Source organism: Lichenostomus cassidix, chromosome 1, assembly GCF_008360975.1.
Source record: "Lichenostomus cassidix isolate B80296 chromosome 1, HeHo_3.0, whole genome shotgun sequence".
NCBI lineage: Eukaryota > Metazoa > Chordata > Aves > Passeriformes > Meliphagidae > Lichenostomus > Lichenostomus cassidix.
In genome coordinates, this window is record NC_139479.1 from 7,748,147 (window position 1) to 7,775,309 (window position 27,163).

General features: G+C 44.4%; 1 protein-coding gene across 1 annotated transcript in view; it reads right to left on the reverse strand.

The window, feature by feature from the left end:
• Positions 1–4,025: 4,025 nt before the first annotated feature.
• Positions 4,026–27,163, reverse strand: part of TSPAN7 (tetraspanin 7) — an 82,464-nt gene continuing 59,326 nt past the window's right edge. The window contains exons 2-8 of the mRNA XM_085049173.1: positions 20,124–20,312; positions 17,906–17,980; positions 16,341–16,436; positions 14,721–14,876; positions 10,533–10,616; positions 5,494–5,566; positions 4,026–5,147 (exon numbers count right to left, since the gene is read on the reverse strand). Coding sequence (XP_084905299.1) covers positions 5,498–5,566; positions 10,533–10,616; positions 14,721–14,876; positions 16,341–16,436; positions 17,906–17,980; positions 20,124–20,312 — 669 coding nt within the window. The 3' untranslated portion in view covers positions 4,026–5,147; positions 5,494–5,497. The remainder of the gene's footprint in view (positions 5,148–5,493; positions 5,567–10,532; positions 10,617–14,720; positions 14,877–16,340; positions 16,437–17,905; positions 17,981–20,123; positions 20,313–27,163) is intronic.

The following is a 27,163-nucleotide window of genomic DNA, read 5'->3' on the forward strand; positions in this document are numbered from 1 at the left end:
TATGAACTGCAGCAGTTTCTAGCAGTCTGACACCTACAGACTCCCACAAAAGGCTGCTCTCAGTACCCAGAGGATGTCAGAGGTGTCCTGGCAGGCAATAATCCCCTCCAGAGCAGACCTCAGACCCTGTGGCTGCAGACCTGAGCTGCTGAGCCTACTTACCTTGGAGCTGCTGTCAGACACACCATCAGATTGAAATACTTCCCATTTTCAAACCTTTCTGACTCGAAAAAAAAAAATTTGGGTTTTTTTTTCCCCTCTTTTTTCTTCTATCCCACCCCAGGAGTTCTCCTATGGGGCATCAGTCTTCTCTCACATCATGTTTTCTGATTCTCTACTCAAGAAGATAAAGCACACAAACCATGCCCTCCTACATGCAAGCCAGAAAGCTGTATTTCCCCCTGGAAATCACAGTTTTGAAAATATTAATGTTTTTTAACTTGGTTGAATGATCTCCATTTTAAGAACAGATAGAGCTTTCAGAAATTACTTTTCTCAGTGCCCTGAGAGGCTTTGAGAGGGCTGGATTAACAAAAAGTTGGTCGTTTGGCACTTTCTGAAAGCATTCTGGAAATACCTCCAGGGGGTTGCCTGGAATCTACTTCTTGTGCAAGTCTTGGCCAAGACACTCAGTATGGTGAATAACAAATAGCACTCAGGTGATATAGTACAAAGGTGATGTAGTAGTTGCTTTGGGAATGTTTGGAGCTGCAAAGTGCACCAGGGAGAGAATCACAGAATGGTTTGGCTCAGAAGGGACCTTAAAGATTATCTTGTTCCAACTCCCCCTGCCATGGGCAGGGACACCTTCCCCTTGGATGAGGCTGCACAGTGCCCCACCCAGCCTGGCCTGGGTGTGCTGTGTCTGTAACTCACACTCCCCACTTATTGATCACACGGCAGCACCGCAATCTAAAATTAGTCCTCAGTGTCACCTACAGACAGCCCTGGACACCAAAAATAACCACACTGCAGCTACCAGGGAGCAGGACAGACTCCAGAGATTAAGGACTTGCTGCCTCAGCACAACTTGCTTTTAACGAGCTTGCACATACCAAATATCTCCAGTCATGCTGGACACAACTGAAACTGTCTTTTGAAGGAAATGTTTCCTGGTTGCAACAGGAACAGGTGCAATGACAAGAAAAAGGCAAAACCAACAGCTTTTTTCTTCAAAATCAGGCCAAGCTGGCAAAAACAGCTTGCAAAAAGCTGACCATACTTTACATGTTTGGAGGGCAAAACACTTTTACTTACAAAATGGAGAAGTGTCATTTCTATGTCAAACCATGAGGATTTTTATTTTTATGATACAGGTTCATACCGAAGCAGCCCTCGCTCAGCCCTGGTAGAAGTCTGACATCCCAATCAAACCTTGCCTTCCAGTGGGATGACAGGTATTTTATGCAAGGGTCTTGGCTGGCAGCAAAATTATTTCCTGGCTTTAAAATTTTCTACAACACTTATGAGTTATTAAAGCCAAGGGAGGAGTCACAAAAGACAAAATCACCTTAGGGGCTGCAGTGAGTCCTTCAAGGAGCAGCAGCCTGAACTCCTGTGAGCAAAGCCAGACTGCTCTGCAGTGATGCTCACCCAAGGATGGCAGCAGCCAGCAAGGCCTCTTCAGAGCAGCAATGACCCACCCCGCATGACAGGCAATGGGCCATCAGGGACCCACCGTGTGACTCATGGACTTATCTCATCCCATTGTGAGATGCTCTGCCGAGGAGGGAGGAGCCAGGTGTTCCCACCTGGATATAACCTGGCCTTGGAACTGCCTGAGCTACCCTGTCTACTGGGTTCCCAGAGGACCAGAGCTACTACTGGATCTTCAGCTGGAGACTAGACCTTCACAGGATCACCGCTTCAACTGGACTACTTCAGTTGGACTGCTACTACCACCCTAACAGGGTGTTAGGTTGTATCTGACTTTGTCAGTGCTTTTCCTTGTATTATTTCACTTATTTTTAATTTCAATCTTGACTTGTGATCTCCCACTGGTTTGTTTTCAAACCATCACACAGCTACAGTTTGCTGACACTGTGAAACATCACCTTCACAGCAACATATTGTCCTCTTGGCACGGCTCAGGGCTGTCCTCAGCAGAAACAAGTCCTGGGAGGCAGCTCAGGATGGGATACACATCAGCTAAGGCTTGTTGTCCACCTTACAGCCAAACCAAGCTGGCAGCCCACTAGGACCAAAGCAAGGTGGTGTCCCTTCTTCCTCCATCCAGAGTCCTGCTTCATCTGTTTTATGATGGTTTTGTGGTGGATTTGGCAGTGCTGGGGTAACAGCTGGACTAATTATAGAGGTCTTTACCACCCTAAATGATTCTGTGATGCTCAATTCTCCTCATCCCCCAGCCCCACCCCTCCTGGGACTTACCTGGTTGCCCCAATACCTGCTTTGACTCCCACACCTGCCCACCCCTCTTTGGCCCAGCTGGTTCAGTGGTTGTACAGAACACAGTTTGCTCAGGGAGGGATCAGGCAGGCAGACCCAGCCCGGAGCAGCAGGAGCCTGACTCCTCTGCTGCTCAGTTCATATCAGAGGGAGCAGAGGGAGCTCAGCCCCTGAGGCAAAGACCTCTGGTACCACTGTGCTCCTTTTGCTTTGCCTCTGGAAGGAAAATCCTGCACATCTGTGCCCAGCTGACACTGGCCTGTTCTCAGCAGCTCCAGCTTTGTTTCCCACATCAACTACCCTAGTTCTCCCACCCGGAGGGAGGAACAGAAGGATCACAGGATGCTCCACCCCAGGCAGGGGATGCTGCAGTGCCAGCCAGCTCAGCCTGGGTGGTCCCAGCCCGAGCCAGGGGGATTTCGCCAGGGAAACCCCTGGCAGCTCCTTCAGCAGCCGGAACCTCTTCAGGGAAGCTGCCAAGAGCCCAATTAACACACCTACCCCATAAAAGCAGGAGTGGTGCTACGCTGAGGGAAACAATCGACCACGCACTGAAGGGCTCTGCTGAATGGAGTTAATTCATTGCTTACGCCTTAAAGCTGAGCACATGCTTTACTGAATGGGGACAGGCACGTTTGGGGGCCTGCTGACCTGTCACCCAACATCAGCATCTTCAAAAGGAACAGCTCTTGGCACAAACAGCTCTTTCTTTCAGGAAAATGAAAAGGAAAAAAAAAAAAAAAGGGAAAGAAAACTGAGGAGAGGCTGGTGCTTTTCCACTCCGGAAGGTCACTGGTGGCTCCTGGAGGAGGAGGAGGAGGAGGCAGCAGCCTCACCCACCTCCCTCCCCTCCGTGGGGCAAGGGGAGACCTGCCCGGGAGTGAAGAGGGGAGGAAAACTGGGGCAGCTGGTGGGCCAGTTCTTTCTGGTGTGGAAAAACATCACTGTGAACATCCTGTGCCCACAGGAGAAGGGCATCGCTCCAGCACCGCGTAGCCCCAGCAACCCAGCGAGCGGCTGGGACTGTCTGTAAGCCCGCAGGAGAGACTGCAAATGGGAGTGCTGTGACTTCTCAAGTCTCCCTCTCTGCCCACACTGCCAAGCTAAGGCCTTGGCCCCAAATTCCCAGGTTTAAACTCCCATGGGTTTTCTGACAGATCTGTGACGCTTCACTCATTCAAATGAGAAAGAGAGAACTGCCTGCCTTTCTACAAACCACCCCCTCAAACCCAAATCTCTGTTCTCCCCTTTCTCACCAAAATCAGAGAGAAATCTTAATGCCAAAATCACTTGCAGCACTAAGGATGGGATAATTAAACACTGCAGATTTTTAACAGTCACAAGAAGAAAAATTGCAAAGCAGAGAGTATGTATTTGTCATGTGATGAAACCAGCTGTGGAAGGTTTTTCTAGGAGTTTTGAAACAATTCCAGCTCTTTCTCCCTTTTTTTTTTTCGTTTTCCCAGTGTAGTAACATTTTTCTGTTACAAGCAAATTAGTTGTTAAAAAATGCATAAAGACGTCACGCCAAGCTGTGCTGGGTGTTTCATGTTCACATTCCCCCCTCCCAAAAAAAGAGTTTTCTTATGACTAAAGAACGAAAAGGAAGCAGCTAGAAATCTGTAATGGTTCCATTTATTAATACGTATATCACAAATACTCACAATATCAATGCATTCTCGTTGGCATGCTAGACAGAGGCATTATTAAAAAAGTCCTATTTTTTTTTAAAAAGGTTTTAAACTTTTGCTTTCCCCCAAAAATATTTCATATGCCTGTTTTTTTGTGATTTTTTTTTGTTTTTTTTGTCTGTGTGTGTGTTTTTATTTCCATTTGATTCAACAACGTATTTGGTGGCTGCAACCTCAATGCAAAAAGAAAGAAAAAAAAGAAAGAACAGGAAAAAAGTATGAAGGCCGCAGTACAGCACAGTTCAATTAGTTCATAACTACGTAATAAAAATAAAGGGAGCAAAAATTTCTGCCTTCACAGTAAGCAACAACACAGCTTAATAACAGTATTACACAGGATCAGGTTCCGAGGCAAAATGCACTAGACAAAGCCTACCGGGATACGCACTAGGCATACAACACTGAGTAAGAATCAAAGATGTAGAAGAACATCAGGAATAACAGTTCCCTTCAAGCACAACATTTTAACATCATTTTCAAGTATCTTTATGTTATGTTACTGATTCCTTTGTTTTCGGGGAAAGGGGGGACAGGCGCAGGGAAGGGGGAAAGGATGGAAACCTTAGTAAAGCAACAAACGAAACAGGAAATTAAGATAAAACCAAAAGAATATATATTTCATATACCGTTTTATATGAACGTGTGCAACACTTATTAACCATGGTGAAAGGCTAATTATGCCCTCCAGTCACTACATGCACAGCCCGATCAACGCTGTTAATGAGTTACCTTTGTTAACTTACGATGCAACTACTGTGTGACCAAGAACATACAGACGGTGCTAGGCTGAGCTGCAGGGCTGGGCTCTGGGTCTGCAGGCCCAGGGGTCCCTGGCTGCTCTCGGTGGCACCGTGGAACTTCACAGGATGGGACACTACGCATGGGACAGTCGGGAGGTGGGGAGCGGTGTGCGCGCGCACGGGCTTGCTCGGGGGGTGTGCGTGCGTGCGTGCGAGAGACAGTGTGTGCTAGAACATTCATGGCAGTCTTTCTCCGATTCTGCAGCTCCTGGTCTTCACACAGGCTCTGGACTTCGCTCTGCTGGAAAGACTGGAGAGCGGGGAGGATGGAAGAAAATAAAAAAATAAAAGAATAGAAGGCAACAAGTGGGTTGCTTTGGTTGCTAACAGGACTCACAGCAGGTGTTTTGCTCTCTCTTTTCAAGGCAACTGTAATGATGAAACATTCAACACTGCAGTTCCCCCCCTTTTTTTACCCACCAGAGACAATATTGGGATGAAAATCCCAAAGCCAACAAACCCACAGAAAGGCTTAATTCTCACTGAACATGCTCAGAATGTAAAACTTGCTCGCTGCCTACAGCAGAAGCAGCAGAGCCACAACAACATACCAAGGCTCTTGTAGCATTACAACCTGGAGAAAGGGAAAAGCTCACCTTGTTACACCATCTCATACTGGTTAGCAGTAATAAACCGGGACAGACAGCATGCCAGCAGCATCCCGATCAACTGTGCCAGACAAGACAGAGACACAACAGAATTTAAGTTATGTTACATCAATGCAAAGCACTGGTAAACAAGTATTTCACGTTCTGGAGCTATGATGCACAATGTATTTATGTCCTATTTTAAGGACTGCTATAATCAGAAAAACAGCATTAAAATCTCTCATATTTCTTTGTCAGGTCTTCCCCTTGATTTTATTATCATTTATTTGACAGGCAGCATGCCTTTTTGGTATCTTTCAATCCCGTTGTCAATGCCTGGCCAGATATGGATGAATAAACTGGCAGGGGTATCAGCATGTTACAGGCTGTATTTCACTTGCAAACTCTACCCAGTCCCTCACTACCACCCATCACCACTGAGAGCTGGTGGTTACTTTAACTTCCTTATCAGTGTGCCAGGGAAAAGCTTCCTGATGCCCCAGAGTGGTTATGCTTCCTTTACAAGTGATGCAGCACCACAGAAATGAGCGCTATCAATCTGGAAATAAATTTTTAAAAAGTCATTCACTATTCCCTTGGCTGTCACTCAGATTATTGAAAACAGATCCCAGGTTTCCACTCATCAATAAGCACTCAGTCTTTTCAATATTTTGTCTGCTGCAGTGCTTCCTGCATGTGCCAACAGTGTTCATATGCTGTAAAAAATTCAACCTCACTTTTCCCATTGGGGTTGGTCAATTAATTAACTCCTGAGCATATCCAGACTGCTACAGCTCATCTCTGGCTAAGAAGGTGAGGCAAGAAAGTTGTGTCTGGTGATGGACAAGGCTTCCCTGGACCTGGCTCCAAGGAAGAGCTGTCACAGTGGCTCCAGCTGTGCCCACACACACACCATCTCTCCCCCATCTCCTGCTGCTGCAGGCAGAGCACATGGCAAAGGGATCACAACCTTCTGGCAGCAGCAGAGCTCCCTCAGAGCCTGCAGAGCATGCCCAGGTACAACTGGCTGGCTGCTCATCCAAACTGGCTCCTCCTATTTCACTCCTTGGGATTGCATGTCCCTTCCCCTAGCCCAGGCAGTGCTCCCTGTTAACACAATCATCTCCATCAAAATACACATTTCTGTACCAGACAGCTCCGTGATTTGGGCTGGCAGCAGGGTTTTCCCTTCCACATTTAGCCACAACAGCACTGTCCCTCCTGTAGCCAAGAAGAGGCAATATTGTACTGAGCTGCTGAATTTTCTCCATGGTGCTCTTTCATGACAGGCATAACTGCAGTTCTCTGCATTTAAGTCAGGCTAGAGGCTCCCAGGCTGTGCAGCACAAATGAGCACTCTCCACCCTGCCTTGCTCTCTGCATTTGTTCCATCACTTGCCTCCTCTGCTCTTCAGGCAGGAGGAAGCCCCTTATCCCATTGTGCACCAGGACCCTGCAGCTCCTTTGAAAAACCAGAAGAATTGGCATTAAAGGATTCCCACAAAGAAACTGCTGCTGGGAGCTGCATTCATTGCCCTGCACTCCCATTGCCTCTCAAATGCCCCATCTCAACTTTTATCCACTTATCCATTTATTTTTTTTTACTATCTTGATTTTTGAGTGCTAAGATGCCAGACTTGGTTCTGCATTTTTGTCCTCTCTCTCTTTTTTCCATTCTTCCCTTTTTTCCCCTCAAGATTATTTTGGTCTTCTGAGCTAATTTATAGAAAACTGAGAGCTTTCCATATTCTCGTCTTGCCACAGGAAACCTGAAAATGCTGACAAATTCCTTGGTTCAGACAGCTGGGAAACCCATACCCCTCAGGTTTGTCTCCTATACTATCATCCTGTTGGCCACAGGTCATTCCAGCAAGCAGAATACAGTGAATTTCTCATGGTTTCTAGGAGTCATCTCAGGCACATCTTAGTCCTGACCATTGAAAACCATCCACAGCATATTTCCTACCAGTCTTTTCCCCACTGTACACATAATAACTGGCTTTTTAATACAGTTATTCTGTAGGAGTTACCACTGACTGGAAGCTGTTCTGCATGACATATTTATTACACCTTATTATACTGAAGAGAAAGAAACTGAACTGCAATTTGAATTTCCATTTTATTTTGGGCCTTGGTATTGTCACCATTTTTCATTCTTTGGGAGAATTTCTATAAATAGAAATGTGTTTAACTAACTTGGAATTCATCAGCACATCAGGCAAGCTAAAACTCAGGGTGGGGGGGTGGTTTAATCCATCAGGAATAATTGTTTAGCTCAAAGATTTACCTTGCCATATTCTCAAAATGTGAATCTCCAAGCATGCAGGTTCTCTGGCTCTATTTTAGAAGACAGAATTTTCTATGCCACATGTCACTTATTTGTCTCAGCCTCCTGTGCTGTGGCATGCTTCTGGCACAGCTCCTACCTCCACACTGAACCCACAGTGATTAACCTTTAGGAACAACCCAGTCTTAGACCAGATTTCAAGTCACATCCTGGACCCTGATGTGGATCCCACTCCCTAACCCCTGAGCGAGTCTCAGCCTCCCTGTGCTCAGGGAGGAGCTGTAGCAGGCGAGGTGGATGATGTCTGCAGCAGAACTGTGTCCACATTCAGGCAGAGCTACTCCCATTGCTGCTGGCAGGACAGAGGGCAGGTGGATGCTGCACTCTAGAGAGGGACCATGGCTGCATGGGAATGTGTTTTAGAACGATGGGAACTCCCCAACAGCTGGTTTGGAGCATATGGAGAGCACCTGATTTGCAGTCCTTCGGCACAAAGGGAATAATGTGGCCTTGACACTGCACTGAGTCTCCCCCAGTCAAACCTATAAACCCCTCCAGACAGTGTCTCTTGAATTCCTTAAGCCAGTGCCTGCACTGTAGTTCTATCCAGGCACAACTCTCCATCATCCATGCAGTCTGCATAATTTTATTCTCTGCTGGGCACAAGACAGCAATCACTTTTCTGCTCTGAAGAGCACCTGCTAAACTGAAACTATTCCAGCTGGAAGTCAGCATTGCCATCCAAGTCCAAAAGCAATCAAGTTTTATTTTATTGTTATTATTTCAAACCTGAGGAGCAGAGCAGACAAGGTCAGCAACACAGTGTGTTTTTAAAAACCTCTTGACTCTGATGGGGAGGTCTGTGCCAGGCCTGTAAGATTTGCAATGCCATTACATCAACCTTCCCTCTTTCTGGGCATCAGCACATTCCCCATGCTAGTCAACACCTAACAAATCAAGTGAAGGAAAGGCCCTTGAGCATGCTTTACTGTAGAAGAGCAACATGATTTCATTTGTCTTTTATTTAGATTAAACCTACCCTCAGTAGAAAGAGCAAAACCTTGCCTACAGCTGGAGCCCTGCCTGGCATTACTGCCAGCCATGTTAACCTGAAATCAATTTGTAAACACTGTCCCTAATTGGGCCCAGCAAAACAGATTAGGCAGTAAATTACCACTGGCCACCTTTTATTCTTCACAGCCCAGGAGAGCTGCATTTTTCTCCTCTGCAGCCTCTTTCTTCTCCTTTTTACACGTCTGCTAACACCCCAAGCAGCTGGGCATGTCCTTGCAGTGCCAGAGCCTAGTGACATCCCCACCTGGCAGCAGGGCTCATGGTGCCACCAGCAGTGTGAGATGACAACACCACATCAAAACACACCTCATTTTTCCTTCAGCTTCAGGGACAAAGTGCAGCTTGCCATGGTACACCACTTAAAGGCTTTCAGGTGGTATTGGTCCTGGCTGAGACATTTGCCCAAGCAGCATATTTTACAATTCTACTCGTTTTTCTTTTGGATAGCTTTACACAAGGCATTTAAAAAGATACTTTACAGCCTTCTGGCTGTCTAGAACCCAAACTGAGTCCTATAGGAGTAATCACGCCACAATCAAGGCTGGAGAAGGGTATCAATGCTGGAATAAGTCAACAAGAACTAGAACAGCCTATTAAAAAAAAAAACCCTGACCTCCCCTCATCCATGCACAAACAGCTCCAGACTGTTCACCTTCTCTGGATCCCAAAAACCTGACATGCAGGCACATGCTCTGGGCAGCTGGTGTTGTGATGAACCAACATTGCCACCCACACGAAACTGGCTGGCAGGGCAAACCAGGGACTCCTCATCCAACACCTTGGCTACAAGATATTCCCAAGGCAGGGCAGTCAGCCAGCCTGAGCCCAGACAACCTCAGGGCTCCCTCAGGTTGTGCATATGCTGATGGAGAGGATGTGGTCACCATTTTCCACATGGCTTGGGGACAGTTTTGAATTGTCCATATTTCCCTTTCTCTCATTTTTCATATTTCCAGGGGAGTTCTTGCCATCACACAGGAAGTGATTGGTATAAAGGAGCATCTTGTTGAAAGATGCAGGTGTTTTCCTGGCCCTTCCTGACCAGAACATTCTGACCAGGCCTATACTTCCCCCAACTCCTGTCCACATAAAGGCAGTTTGAGTATCATGGAGCAGAAAATCCCTTCTCAGCTCCCCTCTTGTCCCTCTCACACCACACTTGTTTTGGTGCAGACAAGGAGTTGGCTTAATAATCTGATTTTGGCAGACTTAACATTTCTCAGTGTTCAGTGTTAAAGGGAAAATAAATAAAACTGGTCACAAAATGTCATTTCAGGCTCCAGTTCCAGGATGGGGAGGCCTGAAGGTGCAGTCATTTGAATTCTTGAGTCCTTTAAGAACAAATACGAGTACTTGGAAGAGAGAAGCCTGCCCAAACAATGGGTAAGCTATTTGTCTTCTTAGCTGTTTATGCTCCATTTAAGCCAATGTTTTATTGGGTTAACCTCTATTTGACCCAGTGGAGGGACAAGTTGTTTTCCTTGAGCTAGTCATTAGCTCAACCGTAACTGATATTCCCAAGGAGAAACTTCATTTAAGTTGAAAAAAAGAAAATCAATGAACAGATGACCTCAGGACTAATGAGCATGCTGAGTTCAGTCCCTTTCCATAATCCTTCCTTTCTTGAAGTCCAGGTAAAGAAAATGAGGGGGGAAAAAAGGGGGAAGGGGAGTGTTTATGCACTTACCTGTGAGAATGCAATCCCAAAAGCCACTCCTGCTATGATTCCCATATTTGTCTCCATAAAACTGGTCACCAAGTCATAACAGCCCTGGAAAACAAACATCATCATTCCTTGTATTGACCTTCCCTGCTGTGAATGCATACATACAAATTTCTCATTTAAAATGAACTCTGGCCAGACAATATTTCTGCTGTAATTTCCAACAATGTCACCTTTTTTTAAATAGCAATTCTAAGTGAATCATGTGGAGTGGTGGCAAAACCAGTTCCTTTTAGAAGCAAATGCATTTCAGTATTTTTAAAAGCTAAATGGGATGTTGTACTCATTTTTATGGGCCTTTTTAAAGAAAGTCAGTTAAAAAACAATATAGCTTTGACCTGAAGCCAAACCAGTAACAATACACCAATGTTCTAATACAACACAGATGTCAAAAATGAATAAATGATGCTGATTTCCTAATACTCTAGATATTTAATAAAGTGTCCCTTGAGGCATTCTGCTTGCCTTTACCCGTCAAAGGACACCAGGCAAGGCACTGAGCAGTATGTAACTTTAAACCATGTAACAAAGTTATCAAGGGTTTTGTATGAATTTTCTTGGTTCATTTGCCCTTGGACATAAAATTTCCTGTCCTGCTCCCCAAACCAAATTTTCTATCTGCTGATTTGCTTCCCCAGGTCTCAATTCACAGCCCAGACTGGGGCAAGAGGATTCACCTACAATATCTGCCCTTCTCTTGGATAGACTTTTTTGAGATATTCCCCTTCAGTATCATGTTTACCAAGTTTCTCCCCTCACCAATAAAACCCCTCAAAAAAGGATTTGAAATTATCTTTCCTAGTTTGTGGCACCTAAATTAATCTAAACAAGCAATTTGATTACTTGAATAAAAAAAGAAAGATGACATTTATTTTTTCTTTCATTATCAACCCGTCTGTCCACACAATCCGAAGTCACTGCTCAGCCCCTTTTGCCACCTTCCTCAAATGACCAATCCTGAGGAATTTCATGCATTATAACTTTATCCATTTGATCAGAAGTTGGAACTCAGAAATAACTCAGAAATAAAGTGAGTTGCCTTTCCCAGTTTGGACTCCTTTCCCATAAGAAAGAAGTGTCTCCACATTTCACCTACATCCACACAACCCTCATTCTGCAAGTACTGTTGGAACTCTTCATGAACTCAGAGCATCAGATGCTTATAAAAATAACAGCGAGAAGGAAAAGCAATGTCCTTTATAAGAGACAGCCCATTCATGAGATAAATTGTACAATTTATTCAACTTCTTTTATAACATCAGAAGACATTTAATCCAGAGGGTAACGAAGTGCTGAACCTAAGAGTAGCTGAGGACTAGCACAGCTGTGATTCATTTCTGAAATGTTTAAGTGTAGATATTAACCTTAACTATGTTTTACCACAGTGCACAATAAGTCAGATTCAAGCTTGCTTATTTAACCCATCAAGCAACTCTAGTTTGTGTGTCTTATGTGTTACACAATGAGATTAGATTTCTCAAGCAGCATTTTCATTCTGTCTGGCATGGCCTAATGTTCTCCCAGCCCTTCTGAAATCTATTCTGTTGAAGACCTTTCAAGAGATGCAACATCGCAGCACAGTGGTAATTTGAGGGAGGCAGAAGATCTTGATAACAAAACATGCAATGGGAGAGTTTTGATCACTCTCCTCACTTGAAGCCTCTGTTTTCCCAAGCCACAATAATCTGTTTACTAAAGTACAAGGCTTAGATGTGTCTGGATTGCTCAGTCTTCACTGTGCATGGGCTGAGAGTGCAAGCAGCACCCATGAGCTGCCTTACAGGACAGAGGTGTGTGAAGCACCAGGTGAGCACCTCTGGGTGCTGATCCAGAGATCCAGAGCTCAGAAGGGACAGTTTGGCAAGGACCTGATCTTTCTTGACTCCATGCATCTGCTCCTTTCTTAAGATTTTAGAGAGAAATAGTTCTTGAGTTTTCTTGGTAAAGAACTGTGATTAAAAGCACTATGTGAACATTAATTAGCTAATCCTAATGACAGCTCTTAAAGTTAGGTATTAGTGCTGTCTGAGATGAAGAAACAGAGAGCCTAAATAATTAACCCAAGGTCACTAAGCAAGTTAGGGTCAGAATTGGCAAAGAAAATCCAGGAATGCTGTCTTTTGGTCCTGTAATTATATAATTAGTTTAATCCTCTTTGCTTAATTCATTATTAGTCCTCAGAAACTGCTAGTAATTTGATTAGCTCATAGAGAACTCGTCTTACTGATAGTTTTGCAAGATCCACCAAGAGATGTAATCCAAAAATACTTGTCCACAGGCATGGTGAGAAGGGTCTTCCTCAACTCAGGCAATACTTATTTTCCTTTCTCTCCAACACAAGAGAGCAAAAGGCCTGTTTCCAAGATGAGCAAGGGGCTTGGGTCAGAGGCAATGATGTTTGCTGCCTATCTGAAGTGAAAGGATAGGGCCAAACATTTCCTCCTGCTTGCTTTTTATTCCCATGCACCTTTCAGAAGAATCCCACTTTGCTCAAATGTCTGGGACAACTCCAAGATTTCACAGCTGCTAGACAGAAATCTGCAACTTTTGATTATCAATGGCTATGTCAGAAAAGGAGACAAAACCAAATGAACTTCCAAATTTCCCCATGGTAATTAAATCAAGTAATTATTTCAACTATTTCCTGAGGAATCAGCAGTCCTTTTCCAGCAGGTTACTCGTGCATTTGAGATGGGAGAAATGAGCAAGAATGGCTGAAGTGTGTTACTAGCCCTGAACCAGCACACACTCATCCCTCAGTTGCTTCCTACAGCTCAGCAGGCATCCTGTGCCACAAGGAATTCAAAGTGGGCAGGGATTTCCCTGTCCCAGAGCAAGCCTGGCACTTGGGGGAAACACCAGGTCAGTGCTGGGAATGCAAATGGCAGCTAAATGGTTATGCAGCCAGGAAAGGCTCAGAGTGCTTGGCTGTCCTGAGCTGAAAAGCTGGGAGCTGCTGGGGGAACAGCAGTCACAGCAGAAAGCTTTCCTGCTGGGAAAAGGAGCACAGGCAAGGGCTCAGGGTGGCACCATGCCTACCCTAGATCCACTCTGCCCTGCCTCTCACCTTCCTTCCACTTCTACCAAAATATAAAGATAGTACAAATTCACATAGAGCTACTGAACAGAGTGGCTCACCCTCTACACTCAAGGAGGATTACTGCTGGTGGTGACTGTGAGTTACTCAACCAATGGACACCACTAACATTCCACATATGTCTGCAATGAGTGGTTCTCATTAAACCATTGCAAAAAAAGAAAGGCTTAGTGGAAAATAATCCTCTAGTATCCCTTTTACAATACATGCTAGAAAATGTTGTCTACTTGACTGGTTTTTTAAGATGTTTCAGGCTGTGCTCAGCCACCAGTCCAACCTTCTGAGTCACAGGTGACTGAGGTGAAAAAGACAGAAATAGAAGAGACAATATTTCCTCTGTTGTGTACTCAGGACTTCTATTTATTTTTTAAATGCAATTTTGAAAATAAAATCAGAAAAGAAAATAATCCTCAAGTCTGACTAAACTATGCTGCAACTCAGAATTATTTGGCCACAATATCATTCCTTTTACCAATAAACTGTTCCCTCTCTTGCAAATCTCAAGTGAGAAAGAAAGAATTGATGATGCACTAGCACTTGAAGCAATAACCTGAGTTGCACTTCTTCAGCACAATGTCTAATGCTTAGATGCATTATTTTCTCTTTTTCCTCCCTGTCTTAGTGTTTTCTGTATTTTTATTCTCCCATTATTCATTTTCTCCCTGTTCACCCAGCTTGCCTTCTCAAGCCTATTTCTGTTTTCCCAATGTGCTCCTTCAGCTGACCCCAGGGAAAGGTTCATTTTGGCTGTGCTGTGCTTGCAGCCCCACATGTCCAAAGGTTTTAACTCACAATAAATGTACACACCAACCACAACATTCACTGTCAATCACCTCTGTTTTCTCAGAACTGCTGCACCTGGGACTGGATTTGAGAAAGGCCATCTTAAAGAATATGGCGCAAGTTCAGGACTAAGCCCATCCTTACCATCACTCCAGCCCTATTTGCACATTATCAACCAACCATTTGGAATGAAGTGCAATTCCAAGCAGCCACACACTCCACTGGGGTGCTGGATGTGGTCACAACTGCCTCTGGCACAACATTATTGGTACCTTCTGGTTTACTTTAGTGGCAGCCACGGTCATGTTGCGCAGATCCTGAGTGTTGCAGTCGCTGGAGTTCATGCAACAGCTTGTAGGGATGCCATGCTTGAAGAAGTAAGGGCTGGTGCTCCAGTTGGTGTAGCTCTGAATGCCACAGCAGCTCAGCTGGGAGGAATAACAGGCAGGATTAAAACACACAGACAAACAGAACAGAATTAAAACTAGCATGGAATCATCACGGTCCACTTCATAAGCTCTTAATCAAAATAAAGACAGGGTGTCTCAAGTTTTGAAGAGAAGATACCACCCTTGCCCCATTAATTATGAAAGTATCAGGCATGTAATTTACAGAATATGGGAGCAGATGACCTATTAAAAAGAAGGTATTTTATGGGCAGAACTATTATTTGATATGTTTGACACAGGTCCAGCCATAAACCCATCTTTCTTACTTGATGGTCTGTTGGGTTTTTTATTTGTTTGTTTCCTTTACTTACTTATTTGATTAAAGATGACCCTGTAAATTCAAGACCTCAAAGCATTGCATAGAATTACATGTAACACATACAGGTTCAAACTAGTACAAATCAATAGGGTGAAGCCTCTCTAGCTCACCAAAATAATTTCTAGGACAATTCACTGAGCTGTGAATAGAAAGAGACCATATGTTCACAGGGTTTATCTATGAAGTCAGCTAAAAACCCTAAATTGGGAAGGATGTTCTGATTTAGATCCCAAGTTAGAAGACAGAGACTTCAAAAAATATGGAGTATGTGCTAAATTTTCTGCATGGAAAGGGCTTATAAATGCAGTTCCTGTGAAAACAGAGCTATGAATGAAATGAACATTTTGCTACAACAGAAACACTGAGAAACTACTCAGAAGTATTTAGTTTGGTCAACTCCAAGGAAGCAGAAATTTAAAATACAGGTTAACATTATGCAAACAGACAATTTGACAGCAGAATGTACTCATTTTAGAGTGGCATTTGCTCCTGCCCTGTGCCCTGCTACCACCCCCTGAGGGTCAGAAGGGCTCTTCCACCAAGCTCCTACTCCATCCCTCCAGAATAGCTTTCTCTGTTGACCTCAGCAGCACATTTTTCCACTCCCTTTTCCTCTGGGGAAAATACACCCAGTTTCCCCCCTTAACTCACTAGGTCTCCTTTGCCAGCCTCTCACTGTACTTGTGAAGAGAACTGCTGCAGATCATCAGTGATGCAGGATGCTAGGTTATAAAATCCTGTCTCATTCATCTTAAACTTAAAACATTTTATAATCTTACTGGCAAATTCCCCTAAGAACAAGAAGTGTTCTTTAGAAATAAAACTAAACAAGGAGTGCTCTTTAGAAATAAAACTGCCCCCTAATCTAACTCAAGATCTGGGACCAACAACAAGCCAGTGGGACAAGCCCTGCCTTTATCAGACAGCTTTTTCACGAAAATTTAGGCATCTTGGGCAAGCATTTCAGCTGAAATACTTTTCCTTTACACCAGTTTTGCCGGCCTCTAACTTTGCTTGCAAAACACAACTTTCAGACTGAGCCATCCAAACTTCATGTTCTGGGATCGAATCTGAATGTGTGCTTTCCCTGTTGACTGATTTTTGGTATCCAATTCTAGACTTACACTTTCCTGTACATTATCCACTGCATGGCTCCTCTCATCGTTCTTGTTGTAGTTCTGGATTGCTTCAGTGTATGTCCTAAGGAAAGTATCCTTGATCTGTGAGGGCAAAGAAAAAAAAAGCCCAGATGAGCAACAAGAAACATAACATCTGAAGCAGTTTTTGCAGGGAGCAAATGCATTTCCAAATTTCCTAACAAGACATCCAAACTAGCCCATCCCAGCTATTTTTAAGTGTGTTTTTAGAACTGGCAGAGCTCCCTCTTAACTGTCAGGAGTCACTCATGTCATTTTTCAAGTGGGGTCTATCAGACACAGAAACGAAATTACCCCAGCAAGCTGATATGTTAAAAAAATACTGTAAAATTACTTAAACTATCAGAAATACATAATTTTAGGATTTTTTTTTCTCAAACACTTTGTTCCAGGACTAAGTCTGAAGGAGACTGTGTGCTTCCCTCTGCTCACAGATGCCATGTGGGAGCCAAAGCTTGTGCAAACACTTTGGGGACACAAGCCAGTGGCACCAAAGGAAACCATGAATCCCCTGACCAGGCATCCCCAGCACCAAAGGCATTTGGGAAAGGAACAAGAGGTCCCTCAGCTGGAAAAGGTCAGGCACATCACTGGGAGTGGCACTTTGGGTGGGAAAGGGGCTGGCAAGCAGATGATGTGGGCAACCCACATGGCAGAGGCCTTCACAAGAAACTGCCTCTCCCAAAAGGGAGAAATCTGACACTGGGGCTGTTGCTGGTTAGGTGGGATGAAATGGGAATGCTCAGCAGCTGGACAGGCATCTCAGGACCACATTAAAAACAATCCACCACTTGCAAGGGTGAACACCAGAAAAGTCTATAGCAATAGAAATGTCATGCCAAAAGAGGAGACTCGAAAATACAAAGCTAGGAGGGTCTCTGGGGTTGTTCTGGTTCAGCACCAGTGGCATTTAGGTCCATGGACTCAGAGGCACAGATAGACCTGATTACAGTGGATAAAGCAGAAGTGCTACTACAAATCTAGACCATCATGCTTTTTTAAAGCTTCTTCCTGTCCCAGTTTCTTACCTCACTCTACTTCTAATCTCTCCTTATTCTCAAGATAGAAATGAAATCCCATCCCACTCCCTCCCCACCCCCCCCCAAAAAAAAAAAGGAAAAGATTTACAAAACAGCAAGTCTGGTCTGATGCAGAAGTGGTCTCTGCCTTATACAAACCAGCACTTGCCTGGCTGAAAAAGCTGTGTTTAAGAAAAGCATTTAATCTATTTCGCAGCCCTCAGCATATGTAAAAGAGTAAAGATCTTACATGGTGGACACACAAAACCTGATAGCTCCAGAGCAAATCATCAGGCAGCTGAGGGCAAGAGCTTTGCCTAAATCCCCTCATTTGGAATCACATCAGTTTTTAAGAGCTGTACAAGTGATTGTTGCACATCAGCCACATCCCTGGAGATGTGCTGGAGCTGCCAAGCTCAGCTCCCCACACATTCTCCACGCTCCAGGGAACTTCTCAGCAGCTCCTGCCCAGGGAGCCACTGCCACATGCAAACTCAGCACATTTCCACCTACCTCGTGGCGAAAGACAAACCCTGAAATGCCAGCCACTAGCTCAGCCAGGAACACCAGGGACAAGAACATGGCATACTGAAAAGGCAGGAGGCAAGAGAAGTCAGAGCATGACAGGCTTTTGTCTCAGCACAGATATTATCACATAAAATATAACTTTCCCCTCTAGGCACCCTTCAAAGGTGTTAAGAAACCAAAGGTCTTTTGGAGGAGATACACAGGTTATGACCTGAATGTAATACATGTGTTTATACAACTCACAACTGGTATGTATTGCTTAATTACTGCCTTTTCTGACATTACTGTTCCCACGTTTCTTAGCATTCTTATATAAATTAAAACACACTCACATGCCAGAGATGAATCCAAGTCACTTGGGTTTTGATCTTGCAATAAGGAATACAAACAGACCCTTCCTGTTTGCATGGTGCTCTGCTAAGGTAAATAGGCTTCCTCAGGTGTTTTGGTTTATCTATCTCACTGCCAGATTGGGATTTGCTGCCTGATTCCTCAAGCTTCTCCAGTGAATGAACTGAAACATTGACTTCAGTGGAAATATTCTCACAGTAATATTAGACATATGCTCCAAATACTTTGCTGAGCCAAGATCCATGTTTGGCTTTAGGTGCAGCATTTGGATCAGGAGCTAAATAAACCTTGAAAACAGTGCTTTCAGTGTAGACACTCACCAACTATTAAAAATATATTTAGGCAGAAATAAAGAAGGCAAAGAAAAAATGCAAAGTGGGATAGGAAAATTTAAAGTTGGGACTTAATCTTCTGGAGGGAAAGTTACCTTTTTACTCCACCTGCTAAGTAACAGTTAATTAAGAAAGGAAACACTATAAATTAAATTCAGTCCTAGCAGGATTTAGTGGAGAAAGAGAAATTTAGCTGAAATAGAAGGCTATTGGGGAAAGGAGGACGATGGTGAAGGCAGAACTAGAACAAGAACGAGTTCAATTAATGCAGCTGTCAAATCACTGTCTGTTCAGGAGAGAAAAAAAGTTTAGAAATATTTCTCATGCGTAAAATGAAAATAAACTCACGTGCTTGGAACAGCACATGCTAGTGTTAGTGGCACACCTTTTAGAAAGTTACATGACTTACGAAGCAACAAGCAGAGCCTGATTTCCTATGGATTTATATCATCATTCAGCTTTATCCCTTTCCCATCTGGACTGCAGTGACTCCAGCAAGCCTCTACACATGCCCTGGCAGCACATCACCAGCAAGAGACAGCACTGAGGTGCTTGCCAGCTGGCCACCAGCTGATGGAACTGCAGCTGCTACCTCTCCCCTTCTCCTCCCTGCCATCATTTCAGGAAATTAACTCTCTTTAACATGTCCTTTCTTTTTTAAAGTGCAGTTAAAACTGGAGAAAAATCATCCCATCTCCTCAGAAAATCAGAGATACACTGCAGTGGAGATGCACTGTACTGTCAAGCCCTTTCTCACTACTTTAGTGCTTCGCAAGTGCTATTTCCACTCTGCAAATCATTACACATGTAAGATTTTGCTCCTAAATATGCCTAGAAACACAGTTTATCATGTAAGGTTGTTTAACCTGTGGTTATTTTGAATTTTAAGATAGGCTGGAAAACTCAGAACAGAGAAACTGATATAGAGAGAGGTTAAAGTGGACTGCAGGACAACTGCTGTACCACTGTTTGATCCCCTGCTGCTTTTGAGATGGGGCCAAACATACTATACAGTTCTCTGCTTTTTGGTGTGAATTGTTCTATCCTACTAAATGTTAGGAGAAAAAGAAAGGCAGGTGTGCTTTTATGAGGTGCCAACTATTCTTCCCATAATTTCACATCAGGGTATTAAACTGACCCCTTAAAATACAGTTCAGAAGAATTTCACATTTATGATGCTCTGGGTATCTTTAAGGTTGTAAATATACTTATCTATCTGGCTCACAGAAAACCAGAATGATTGTAGAATGCTTCACAGAGCAATTCAGCAGCATTCCACCTTCCTCCAAACACCTGGGCCCACGGGCCACAAGTAGCAAAATTCAGCTCTAATCAACAACTGGTTTTGGCAAAGTGGTTTTTTTTACCCCTTTGTCCGAAAGGCCCACATGTTGACCATAAAGACTAACAAAATCTAGCTCATATGCCTAAAAAGCTACACCAACATCTGCCAGGGGGTGGGGAGAATCCCAATCCACCAGCAAAACCTCCTCCCCTCCCCTGGCCCTCGGGTTGCTCACCAGCTTCAGCATCCATGGGCTGCCGCGGCAAGTGGCGAAGCAGCCGAAGAGGCCGAAGACGATGATGGTGGTTCCTGTCCCGATGAGCACGTAGGGGGCATTGGTGGAGTTCTCAGCGATGAGGGAGATGTATGTGCCGAGGGTGAGCTTGCCCCAGACGCCGACTGCGAGGAGGATAACGCCGGTGATCTGCAAGGAGAGGGGGGAAATGGTCAGGAGACGCCGGGAAAGGCATCCAAAGTCAGCACATGGTGATCCTGGAGGGATCTGGTGGTGCTGGGCTGCTGGCAGAAGGAAGCTTCAAGAGTTCTTCTACCTCCAGAGGGATGGACAGACAAAATTAAACTCCAGCATCTGGGAATGTTATGTTAAAGCTCCCACTGAAGGGCAAACATCTAAGACTAATCTGCCAAGGGAGGATGCAGTGTACCACCTGCAGGAACAGCTCTCTGCTCCTGCAGCCTGCTGAGAGAGGTGGCCAACTCCATCCCTCTTACCAAAAGGCAACAATAACTGCTGCCACCTCACACCTCGAGTTTTGCCACAAAAACTGCCTGAACCACAAAAACCTGCTGCCTGACATTCTGTCCTTCTTAATGCCAAAGTTTCAGGAGTATGAACATCCCTTGCAGTGCCCTTCTCTGGCAAGTCACACAGCAAGTCTTGCCCCTGGCTGGGCAGAAGCTGTGCCCCCTGACAGGGAGGGGAGAACACCAGTGGGCCCTGCAAAAATTGAGCCCCTTTCCTGGGACACACCAGGCAGTCAGGGCACACAAGCTCTGAGCACCAGCAGGGACAGGGGGAAGCCTGTGGTGTGCCACACACGGACATGGAGCAGTGGCCACAACAGGGGTGATGCTGCTCCATCTGCTGATCTGCACCAGCTCTGCAAATGCTTCCAGAATTCCCCTGTCTTAGTCAAGCCACTGCTGAGGGGCAGGACCAAAAGAAACATCCTGTCAGGATTCTTTTGCCTGCTTTCCAAGTTTTTTCTTCTGAACATTTTTATACTGCTGTGAGCTCTTTAAATTCAACACCATTACACCAGGGTTGCCCTGCAGTTGTTCATGGAGGAGACCCTTGTTCACAGCTGTATTGCACCTAAGAACTCCCAGCTGAGCTATGCTGTAAGATGCTTCAGCTGCTTTTCATACAGGTTGATGTGAATGAATTCCGGGAAAAACTTCTTGAAGGAAAAAGGGAAAGCAGCTTTTTCACCTGGGCTGTCTCAAACAGGACTATGCAGGGTACACCTTCTTCCCATTTGCCTTTCCACCATCCTGCTGCTCAGCACTGGCAGGCAAAGGAGTCTGTCCTCTGCTCGACCTGTGTCTGCAGCAGTGGCAGCAGGTGCTGCTCTGCTGCAGCACTTCTGCCTCTCTGGAGAGGAAACTGCATCCAGCAAAGCAGCTGAGCAATCAGAGCCACCTAAGGAAAATACCAGGAGGAGGGATGATGTGAAATGGATGCTCTGAAGAAAGATACAGCAGGAGGGATGCAGGGAAAACAAGAAATTAAAAAAAAAATAGGGGTAAAGAGAGAAGCAGAAGGAGAGAAGACCAGGCAGACAAAATCAATTTAACTTGTCCTTGGAAGAGATCCTTTCCATATCAGAGAAAACATAATCTCACCTAGCAATTCTGGCACTACACAGCTCATTGAAATCCTTCCCCCATGCCTCCCACAGTTGTAGGGAAGATCTGCCCCCACCTGGCTCCCACTCAGAGCACACTGGAGTGCAGGACTAGCATAAAAACCCATCATGTCCCTCTGTCTGAGTGTCCCCTGCTCCCCTCGATCAGCCCTGGCAGCCACTGGCTTTTCTGCTGCAACTTTGGGGCAGGACTGGCAGAGACTTCTGCTCTCCTGCTCAGAGTGGCAATAAGAATAAATCCAGCTCTTGTCCATCTGCCAGTGAAACTGTGTGTAAAGTGCTGATTCCTTGCTCCTGCACCCAGCAAGCTGAATGTCAGAAAAAATCACCAAGGAGCCAACCAACCCACAGACATCAAATGCCCTCACCAAGTCTGGTTCCATTCCTGCACAGCACTGCCTTCAGCTCTCTCCTTTTTCTCCCAAACAAAAGTGGATTAATCAGCAAAATCTGAAAGCAAGCTGCAGGGGACTGGGAAATCTGCAGAACAAGTTTTGGTGTTTTTGTCTCTCCTCCCGTTCCACAAAGGGCTGGTTTCTGTGCCTGAGCTGCTGAAAGTTTTACCACTGTCCCCAGGGAGGCATAAAAGCAGCCTTCACTGCCAAAATGAACAAGCAGCTTCACATATGAAGGAGAGCTCAAGCCTTGTAATAAAAAGCATTTTTAGTTGGCTGTTTGAAACAATTACTACCCCTTTACTATGCATTTAAAGAGTTTGGTTTCCCCAGGTCTCAGGGGGGGCCTATTCAATTTATGGCACACACAGACTTTGGACAAAAGGAGGAAAGCCTCTTGGTGGTTTATTCCCCTTCTGCTTCTTAATAGAGCTCTGATTTACAGGATTTAAGGAAATCCCTCAGTGTGCTGGGAGGTCTAACCCCCAGCAAGCTTGGCACTGTGCAAGGGGATGGGATGTTTCCACAAAGACACACTGAAGATACACCTCGGGTAGCAGCAGTGCTGGCTGGAATTTTCCTTGTGAAGAGGAAAAACTGCAAGACTTCCCTACAAACCTTTTCATGACCTTTATTTAGCAGAGCACAAGCAGTGGTATGACTAATTCCACCTCCACCCCAAGGCAAGCCTCATTTCCTTATTTCCAAGACACACTTTCTATCCCTATCTCTGTTTCATCACACAGATGAAGCATCAAGGGAACAATGAATGTACTGGTCTCTGGTTTGGTTTTTAGATTTTTCTTTAAAAGCAGGAGGGACAAGGGCAGACAGAAGACCAGGACAGTGCTGGCCTAAGAACAAGGCAGCAGGAACAGACACTGCTCCTGACACTCATCATCAGTGATGCTCTTAATGAGACATCCAGAGTGGTACAGAAAAACAAGCATTTAGCAAAGGGGAAAAAAAATAAAAAGAGTTGCTTCTAAAAAGCAGCTGCCAGAAACTCCTAAATATAAGGAGATGTGGGATCCTATCTTTTGATATTTTTAAGGAAAAGCAGAAGAGAAAAACTACCCAAAATACCAGGTTTCAAGGCCTGTCACAAACTCACCCTCACCCTCACAAATGCTTTGATTCAGAAAAAACCTGAAGTTTTCCTTGGACTTTATACAAGCCTTGGTTTAAGCAGTAATAGCCCACCCTGGATGAAACAGGCAAAGCAGAACTTCCACCCCCAAACAGACACCATCACTAGAGAGATCCTTGCCAGCAGCCAGGGCTGGCCTGATTTATCCATGCTTAGGACCAGCTCCTGTGATCATAACAAGCCCCAGAAACTCAGACAGGTTTTGTGTCCACAAATGGGCTTGCAAGTGATTTGTGCTGGTTTTGGTCAGCTTTTTTTCATGCTTGCAAACTGTCCTGCACCCCACACTATTTTGCTGGATTTTTCCTGCACCTTCTGTTTGTTTTCTGTGCTCTTTCTCCAGTCTGCAGCATTATTAGAAAGCTATTTCATCCTGGATTTCATCAAAGGTAGATTGTACCTTCCTTACAAAAGTTCACTGCGGTGGAAGCCCCTGGATTCATGTTTCCTCAGCCAGGAAAACCAAGATGTAGCATTCCATAAAATATTATTAGTCCTGCCCTTCATTTAGGTCAAAATTTTAAAGGTTAAAAGAAAAAAAAAACCAACATAGGAGATATCCAAGTAGGGCAAGGATTGTAAAGACTCCACACAAGTAGAAATCACATCGTTTAGCACTAGCAGGTCTCACATTTCAGTGCCTCTGAGCTCAGGCTCAGCAAACACAGCCCAGAAGCCCTTGACTGATGCGATGGCAGGAAATGAAGCAGGTGGGCCACCTGGACATTTTCTGAGAAAAACTCCACTGAAACCAAGATGTTTCCACAGAATGTTCTAATCTAGATGAATTGGGTTGTTCTGGCTTTAAAAAAAAAAATAAGAAGTCTGTGAAACAGCCCCCCAACTCTACCCCTTGCCTCTCCCTCAAGCATGGTATCACAGCCACATCCCAGCAATCCCTGATTTCAGTCAAATGAAGGCTTTCCAGCCCCTTTACCTTTCTTCAGCATTAACACAGATGTTTCCAATCTCAGTTACCTGCAGTATTGCCCCCAGTTCTGGATGTGGTGAAAAAGTTAACACGCAACAGGCAGGCAGAAATACAGCAGAACTGAATGTCAGCTCTAACTTCACTTGTCCAACAAACCAACTGCTTTTTACAGACATAAAGACAGACAGAAAGAAAAAAGACAGACAGACATACAGACAGAAAGACATGCCAGCAGCACTGACACAAGGGTATGTGCCCCAGATTTACAGGAGATAGTGATGTCCTGGTAAAGCTGGGCATTGCTGAAATCAGAATTAATACTAAACACATGCAGTTTCTCAATAAAAGGCAACAGAAAAATGTCTGAGAGTCACTTCTTTTAATCGTGCTGCAATGAAGATTAAACTGTCAACCCCCTTCTTCTAGGCAACAGCAACAAAATATGTAGAGAGGAGTACTCAGAGAATTCAAAGAAAGTGCACTATCTTTAATTCTGTCAGAATTAGGCAAGAAAACACTATGCACTCCTTTGAATTGGACACACACTACTCCTTGTGGAGTCTGTTGTCTTTATGCCCCAAAACTCAGAGCACTGGTGACATGCTACTAAGGGAGCCACTGCTGATACAGGAGATATGAAAGCGACTACACCTTGCATCCACAGAGATTCAAGACCCTATTTCAAACCCTTATTTTCACTCAGGACCACCATATGGAACACCTGAAGTCTCTCAATTACAGAGGGGAAGACAAATGTGCAGCAGGAATTGCTACTTTATTTGTCCACATAATTAATGTCCTCCTTTACATTACTGATGCCAATTATTTTGATTCCTAAGCTCTGTCCAAATAAAACTTGGAAGCCAATCCTGATTGCTACAGAACACACAGCAATCCCTACTGCTCCCAAAAGCAGCAGGAAGAGCTCAGCATTTCTCTGGACTGGTTCTTTACCTACAGAACTGAGATGCAGGAGGGCAACTTCAATAATGAGGATCTCATTGCAGGTAAAATTCTTCTGTGTCATTTCATATTTTCAACCTCGCTAAATGAATGTAAAATGTGGGCAACTTAAAAAGAAATTCAAAGCAGCAGCAGAGAGTAAAATACAAGGAAAATAACCATATTGCTGGTATTTTCAGCTTCTCAACTCTAAATATTTCCTTTCCCAAACACCAGCCGCCCTGCATTTTGGGAGAGGCATGCTGTGTCTGCACAGCTCTGCTGCATTCTTCTCCTCAAACAGGCTAGAGAAAGGCTTTGCATAAAATGGATGAAGCCAGGGGAAGGCAGACAAGAAGTAACTCCATCCATCTTGGCTGAAGCTGAAAGATCTAGCAATAAGTTTAGCAGGCTGTGAGGAAATGAGAGAGGACCAAGGCACACAGCTAATTAGCTCTTCCAGACATTTTCCCAAAGGAGGGAAACTTTTTCATGAAGAAAACGTCCGACCTTGACAACATCCAGAACAAATCCTGCATTAAAAGCATGTCCAGAGAGACTTAAAAATAACTGGCCTACCTCTGAAAATTTTATAACTTTCCCAAAATAGGCAATGGATCACATTCAAAATGTTCTTGCTTTACAGCTTGTCAAGCACTGGGAGTGGCTGGCTTTGAGTCTTCTGCCTCAGCCCTGGGCTCTCATCAGGCAGGCAGGCGACTAAACTCATCTAAATCTTCCTTTGAGCTTCAATGTCAGCTCTTCACAGGCAGGGGCAAAGCATAAAGCAAAGACACAACAGAACATGGAAATGAATGTAAGCCAGCAACACAGCTGAATTCTCTGTCCTCACATCTGCTGATCCTGACTGCACCTGCAAACCCAACCTGGGTCACCTTTGGATCAGTCCTGTGACTGATCTCTGCTGGACTGAACAGGAAATGAAGATGCCATGAGCTGTATCTTTACAACAAACTAACAAGTTGCAAGACATATAATTGTAATTTCTGGCTCCTTTGCAAACTGAGAGACAGCCTGTAAAGGTCACTGTGGTAAAAAAACACCTTCAGTGGCCATTCTTGTATATAACTGTTTAGTGTCTCCTAGTTCCCGACTTCACTGTTTCTAAATACATTCCCCCAGTACCTAACACGATTATTTTGTACCTCTGCTCTTGTAACTCAGGCCCACTGCTCTTCCTGTTCTTTCCTTACAGTTTTCCATGTAAATAATTCCTTCCTAAAAGGACACAGCCAAAAAGTTTTAAAGAAAAAATGCCAAAAAAATAATTCACATTCCTCTCTGTGCTCCCTTGCCTGTCTCACCTGGGCAGGCTGCCATGCTTTGGGCTCAGGGTTTTCTCTTCCTGTTGCACGTGTGGGATGTCCAGCACAATGAATCTTGCTTCATCACTTCACCTCAGGAATCTTTGAGTTATGATCCCTGCTGCTCAGCATCCATCTACAACCAGCTGACAGTGCAGGAGATTTTTGATTAGACACACTGATATAAAGCATTACATCTTGCACATCTCCCTTCTGTAAGTAGACTACTATCCTATTTCATTTTCAAAAATATTTTTAAGGTTCAATGTTTGTCCTAGGTGGGACACAAGTACATGAATAGTTGTACTGAGTGAGATGCCATCAGATTAATTGCTATCAGATTAAATTGTAGTGCTGGTAAAAGAAAAAAGAAAAAAAAAAAGGAAAGAAATTAAAATACTGACTCTCACACAAAGTGACATACCAAATTATCATGGAGCTGATCTGGCTACTCACCACCAACTCTGCAGACAACAGAGTGTGCACTAATGCCTAACCTCAGCAGTGCCTCTATCAACTACAGAGTTAAACGACCTCTGAAAGGAAGTGAACATTTTATAAACAAGCCAGGTGTTTCCCAGCACCCCCACCCATCCATACACCAACCACACACCAAGGTCTAACAGTGCTTTCCTTGCAGGCT